This window comes from Leptonychotes weddellii, chromosome 11 (genome assembly GCF_054177405.1).
Source record: "Leptonychotes weddellii isolate Sample4059 chromosome 11, ASM5417740v2, whole genome shotgun sequence".
NCBI lineage: Eukaryota > Metazoa > Chordata > Mammalia > Carnivora > Phocidae > Leptonychotes > Leptonychotes weddellii.
The window spans coordinates 93,788,747-93,795,777 of record NC_138379.1 but is presented as its reverse complement, the minus strand read 5'-3'; the positions used below and the strand labels follow the sequence as shown (position 1 = coordinate 93,795,777).

At 41.9% G+C, this 7,031-nt stretch overlaps 1 protein-coding gene across 1 annotated transcript in view; it reads left to right on the top strand.

Annotated features, from left to right (window-relative positions):
* Positions 1-6,398, top strand: part of DYNC2H1 (dynein cytoplasmic 2 heavy chain 1) — a 260,672-nt gene extending 254,274 nt beyond the window's left edge. Inside the window, exon 85 of the mRNA XM_081797372.1 lies at positions 5,020-6,398. Coding sequence (XP_081653498.1) covers positions 5,020-5,178 — 159 coding nt within the window. The 3' untranslated portion in view covers positions 5,179-6,398. The remainder of the gene's footprint in view (positions 1-5,019) is intronic.
* The last annotated feature ends 633 nt before the right edge of the window (positions 6,399-7,031 follow it).

The following is a 7,031-nucleotide window of genomic DNA, read 5'->3' as shown; positions in this document are numbered from 1 at the left end:
GCGCAGGGAGCCCGATGCGGGGCTCGATCCCAGGACCCTGGGATCATGACCTGGGCCGAAGGCAGACGCTTAACGACTGAGCCACCCAGGCGCCCCTATATTTGAGTTCTTTAATGCATCATCGAATCCTTTCAGCATCCTATTGGGTGAGCAAGTCTATTTTTCTCCCTTTTATAATAGAGGAACTGATGCTCAGAGAGTCATCTACTTAGGGTCAGGAGCTCAGAGCTGGAATGTGATTCATTTCCTTAAATGCGCTTGTCTTCTGTCCTGACAGTAACCGTGGGACACAGTCTTTGGGTGCCAATATTCATATATGCCAAATCCTTTCTCCAACTGGACTCTCCGGCTGCTGTGCCATTTGCTAACCAGATTACCCTGGTGAATCCTCTCTGGGTTTCTCATTCTCCATTTGTGAAATCCTAGAATGAGTCTAATTTCTCCTCTAAGTCTCAATTTCAACTCCAAGAAGTAATCCATTAGTTGAATAAAATTATGTAAGTTCAATATACATATGAATCCAAAATGTGAATTGGAAATACTATGAACTTGTGATATTTTTCTTTAAAAAATACACAATTCTAAGCTCCAGTCACAGACTAATCCTAGAGGAAGAATGATAGATCATTCCTCGCACCCAGTTTACAATCCCTGATACCATTTCTCATTAAAGGAATCACAGATCCTCAGAATGACTAATTTGATTATTGAGACAGGAAATGTACAAGATGAGCTTGTAATACTTTGGCATACTAGAAGGCAAGAAAGCTACTTAAGACGACTTGAGACATAACAAAAAGACAAAAACAAAAAATACTCAAAAGCCAATTTAAGAGTTCCCCTTGAGCAAAGATGGACAATTTGAGTAGCAGTAAGATAATAACTATGTTTGAAGCGCACCAGGAATGTTTTAACAAAGAGAGGGGAGGTCATTAGTCACCTTTACAATATGCTAGGGATCAAATTTATTTTGAAAGCACATAAATAAAGGGAAGTTGGTAGCATTTATTGAGCCTTTTCTAAATGAATGGTAGCTCATGATGGTCTAAAGAGTGGTAATGGAAGTTCCTTGCTGTAGATCTGTCTCTGCCTGGCATTAGCTTGCCGTTCTGTGATCATGAATGTGATAATAATCTCGTGGCTTCTAATGTGTAAAAAGACAATCAAATATCATGTGCCTATTGATGAAAGCATACCGTACATCTATGCAGGGTTTTTGCCAAAAATTCAATCTGATTCTAAACTTACCTCCAGATCCAGTTCACAGGAAACAGAAAAATAGGGTGCCACGGGAATGGATCCAACCAAAGCCAGAATGGAGGAAGCTCTTGGGTACGGTTTCTTCAGCAAACAAACTGCAAGGGAAACAGGAGGAAAAACCTATAAATTTGGGAAAATTCAGAGACATATCAACAAAATGCCGTGTGTGGACTTTATTTGAATTTTGGTTCTAAAAACAACAAAAACTTAAAAATAGGTAGATAATGGAGAGATGACATTCAGGAATTACTGTTGGGAGAGGATCCAAGATGCCGACATGAAATCCTGAACTCCCCTCCTCCACAGACACATGGAGTCTATGCACAGAGCAGCTCCTCCTGAAGAACAGAACCAACTGAACAGTCTCCGAATGGACAGAGGACAGAGGGACCATGGAGGGAACAGGAGATACAAAGCCCCATCCCGCCACTGCCATCTGCAACCAGAGGGACAGTCCTGAGGGACTCTGAGCAGATTCGTCCACCCTGGCTCACAGAAACAAAAGCCGTGGTTTACAAGGGCAGCTACAGTTTCAAGGATCCAGGCCTCGTGTGTCTGCCCATGGGCAGGGGGCCTGTGGGACTCTTGAGAACTGGGGATGGGGGCTGGCGGGTGGTTACCTTCTCCTCCGTCTTGATGGTGCAGATGGCGCAGGATCCGGGCACCCTGGCTGCTCAGGCACACGGCGCACACCCTGAGGCACAGAGAAAAAAGACCAGAGTTTAACCAAGAACAACTGGGATAGAAAGGAAGTAGCCCCAGAAGAGTTGCAGGAGCGCCGTCTGAGGTCTTGGATCAGAAGAACTGGTGAGCCCCTTCGCCTTGCTGGCGTGGACGGGAGCAGGGCATGGGGCCCCGGCCAGGCAGCCGCCTTAGCAAGTCCCAGGACTTAGCAAAGGGACACAGGACACTGCATTCAAAAACATTTATTTCCAAATGCCCATGGAACATTCTCCAAGATGGATCACATGTTAGGCCATAAAACAAGTTTCAACAAACTAAACAGTGAAATCATGTCAAGCACCTTTTCTGACCACAAGGCTATGAAACTAGAAATCAATTACAAGTAAAAAAAAACTGGATAAAACAAGCACGTGGAGGCTGAATAGCATGCTACTAAGCAACCGATGGGTCTACAAAGAACCAAAGAGGAATCAAAGAATACCCAGAGACGTAAGAAAATGAAAACATGATATCCCAGAATCCTTGGCATGCAGCAAAAGCAGTTCTCAGAGGGAGGTTATTCGAGATACAGGCCTGCCTTTCAAGAAGAGAGAAAATTTCAAATAACCTAACCCTACATCTAAAGGGCCTTTTAGAAAAAGCCCAAAGTTAGTAGAAGGAAGGAAGTAACAAAAGATGAGAGCGGAAATAAATGAAATACGTACTTGAAAAAGTGAAATAGTAGAAAAGATCAAAGAAACCCAGAGCTGGTTCCTTGAAAAGATAAAATTATTTATTTAGCCATACTTACCAAGGAAAAAAAACTCAAATCAGGAAGGAAACAGAAGCAACAACCAACACCACAAAAATATAAAGGATTGTAAGACACTTAAAAAACTGACATGCCAAAAAATTGGACCTAGAAGTAGGTCCTAGAAGTAGAACCTAGAAGTGCCATTTTTTATGCAGTATGGGAAGTCCTAGCCACAGCAATCAGACAAGAAATAAATGGCATCCAAAATTGGTAAAGAAACTGTGACTATTGGTAGATGACATGATACTATATGTACGAAATCCTAAAACTCCACCAAAAAAACCTATTCGAAGTAATAAATGGATTCGGTAAAATTGCAGAATACAAAATTAATATACAGAAAATTGTTGCATTTCTATGCACTAATAACTAGCAGAGAAGAAAACAGTCCCATTTACAACTGCACCAAAATGTATAAAATACCTAGGAAGAAACACCCAAGGAGGTGAAAGGCTTGTAATCCAAAAACTGTAAAGCACTGATGAAATTAAAAACACAGACAGGGGCGCCTGGGAGGCTCAGTCGTTAAGCATCTGCCTTCGGCTCGGGTCATGATCCCAGGGTCCTGGGATCGAGCCCAGCGTCGGGCTCCCTGCTCCACGGGAAGCCTGCTTCTCCCTCTCCCGCTCCCCCTGCTTGTGTTCCTGCTCTCACTATCTCTCTCTGTCAAATAAATAAATCTTAAAAAAAAAAAAAAAAGAAACACAAAAAACCAGACTGTAAATACAGAGAACAAATTGATGGTAGCATTGCTAGCAGGCAGGTGGGCAGGGAAATAGGTGAAATAGATAAATGGGGATTAAGAGGCACAAAATTCTAGTTACAAAGAAGGATGTCATGGAGATGAAAGTACAGCGTAGGGAATATTGTCAATAGTATTTAATAATGGTGTGTGGTGACAGATAGGGACTACATTTACCGTGATCATTGAGTAATACGTAAGATTGTCAAATCACTATATTGTGCATCTGAAACTAATATAACATTGTATGTCAGCTATACTGAATAAAAATTATTTTAATTGTTAAATTTGGAAAAAAATGTTTTAGAAACGTAGAACAACTAGTATGGAAGATCCTATGTAACGACAAACCATGCTTACGGAAATTGTAAAACCCCGTTCCTGAACAGGGATGGTTGAGTTGGAGAAGTAGAAACTTACATCTCATTTCTGCATAGCATTAAAATTAATCTTCAAAATTGCCTAATTAAGTGAAATGGTAGGTAAATTTCTAACACACATAATTTATGTTTGTTACTGTTTGATGGGATGACCCAATTATAGTATCACCCACGACCCCAGAAACAGAGAGATCTGTTAAGGATTTAGAAGCAAAGCACTGCAACCTCTTACCTCATTTGTTAGACATTCTTTTCTGCTTTCTATGGTTCTAGATTCTTAGTATTAAACTCTGGTGGGTTTTCTTCCAGAGCTAACATGAAATTCCTGTGCTTAGACTTGCTGAAGCTGAAAAGGGGGAAAGAAAAATCAGAAAGGTAAAGAGCCAGTGCCTCCTTCTCCCTTGTGCCTGGAGAAATGCAGACACGGTCCTGCATCAGGGAGCTAGTTTGTTGGGTTTTTTTTTTTAAGATTTTATTTATTTATTTGAGAAACAGCAGGTGAGAGAGAGAACATGAGTCGGGGTGGGAGGCAGAGGGAGAAGCAGACTCCCCACTGAGCAGGGAGCCCGATGCGGGACTCCATCCCAGGACCCTCAGCAACTGAGCCCCCCAGGCGCCCTTGGGAGCTAGTTTTGATGAAGTGCTGAATTGAGAGTATTAACAAAAGCTTCAGTCTTACCTTTTAAATATGAAGACTGGCACGAAAGTGTATAACCCTGTTCAGGTTGGTATTTAATAAACAAGTATTTTAAGGCAAGTATCTCAGAGATTGTTTCTGTGTTCTCCAGAATACGCTCTTCAATGCCTAAAAAGGGGATCATTGTTAATACTGATTTGCAGTAGTAGCAAATACAATAGCAAAAATTGTATTTTTATATTTTAAAGGAAACATTTATAGATGAAATGTTAGGATGTGTCAGATTTTCTGCCAAATGCTCCCAGTTTGAGGCTCGGGGACGATGAATGAAGCCCAGCTGGCTGGGAGTGGGTCCCGTTGCAGCTGGACTGTGGGGTTTACTCTGCTAGTCCTCCTTTAAACCATTTCAGCATAAAATATTCAATCTTACTATTGGGGAGAGTTTTGTTTTTCTTTGGTTATCTGCCAATCTGCTTTAAGGTAGTATATTACCGTATTTTAACACAAAATTCTTTCTCTACAGGGTGCATATGGTCCTTATTCCCCCGATGAGTGCATATCTTTGCCCGTGTACACGAGCTGCGAGAGGGACCGCGTGGTAGCCAACATCGACGTTCCGTGTGGGGGCAACCAAGACCAGTGGATTCAGTGTGGAGCGGCTCTGTTTCTCAAAAATCAGTAGTCTAGCGATAATAAAAGCTGTCTTAGCAAAAAGTAACATATGCTACTTCAACTTTAAATCAATAGGTGGTCTACATTTAAACTGTTCAAAAAATTATCACATAGTTACCCACCTTGTGTTATTGATCTCACTGGGTTTTTATTGTAATGGGTCATGACAGTGCATGCAACTTTTAAAGTAACAATTCATAGGTTCATGTTAAAATGCTGTATTCCCTTGAGAACATTAAATATTTTTGTGAGGCAGTTCATGTTTCCAGTGGCTCAAAAAATTAATGTATGTAAGAGGTTGAAAGTAGTGTATTTAAGGAATCTAATTAATTTGGCTACTCTTTGGTATCATAATTTTGTATTAAAATATAAGGCCATTTTTTTCACTCATCTGTGGGTTTAGATAGGTGTTCTTTTTTTAAACACTTAAAAATATATTCTGTTTTAGTTAAAATATATAGCATCTCAACGTAATCCAAAAGAAATGGGGAATAACAGCACAGAAACCAGAATAAGAATTTTACAAATGGAATAATTAGACAATGAGAGGTTATCATTCCTCACGTAGATGACTTTTTACCATCTGTTTCTGTGAAACAGTAAAATTCTACAATGGCTGGAAGCTTAAATATGTGTTGTAATTTTAGTTTGTGAGCAATTGGAATTGGGTTCAGAAATCTTAACTACTTGTCATCATATTACCATTTGTATGGGTCCAATCAGGAGACCAAAAACAAACCAAACCACCCCACTGGTTTAAAGGGTGAAGTTCAACATAAAGATTAAGCTACGACAGAAGAAGAAAGGTGAGACAAGCCCATCTGATCCCACCCGACAGTACAAACGTGCTGGGGGGGGGGGCTCCCGAAGCCTGGGGTTCATACCTCGTTGGACAAGGTCTAAGTGCAGGCTGCTGGGGAACTGAGAACTTTCCTGAGTTTCTGCTGTTCCAGGCAAGCCCAGGCCTGGAAATCAGGAGCTCCAGAGCAGGCAGGGGCCGCGGCCTCAGCAGGTGAACCGGGTCACCCACTTCTGGCCAAAACGCTGTGACAACAGATAGGATATGGTAGCTTCCAGAAGCCTTCACAGGACACGGCCAGTCGGTCATTCTTTCTCCCCTTCTCTTCATCTCTTCTGCTATCTTGGGCCGTGTGTTTGCAGCCACAAAGGACAGAGACAAACCTGGAAAAGGTGGGACTCTGGAGCATGGATGCGCTGGATGTGTTAACTCTGACTTCCTTATACAAGAGATTGGGCACGCCTACAGGACGATGTACTGCTGTCCTAGTTCAAACAGAACGCTGGCTTTTAGAAATGGAAATCATTTAGAGATAAAAATGTGAACCTAAAAATGACAATGTGTCAAAGTTAGAATTCCACATTCTGAGGGAATTCCCTTCAGAGCTTCTTCATTGGCAAGCTTCCTAGTCTATTTGGAGGGTGTGTGATTATCGAAGTTAATTTACTCAACTCTTTATAAACTCAACAAAGACTTCATTGATAATTTGCATTTGATTAGATTATTTTAGATCAAAAGAAAAAATGGCATTATGCCTGAGCAGAAGCTACAATCACACAGGCACCTAATTCCCAAGTGTGAGATCTAGGATGAGGAGAGCAGAGGTGAGGGACAGAGGATGACGAGGAGAGGTGAGGGACAGGATAACGAGAGGAGAGGTGAGGAACAGGATGAGGAGAGGTGAGGTGAGGGACAGGATGAGGAGAGGTGAGGTGAGGGACAGGATGAGGAGAGGTCAGGGACAGGATGAGGAGAGGTGAGGGACAGGATGAGAGATGAGGGACAGGATGAGAGGTGAGGGACAGGATGGGGGAGGGGAGGGACAGGATAACGAGAGGAGAGGG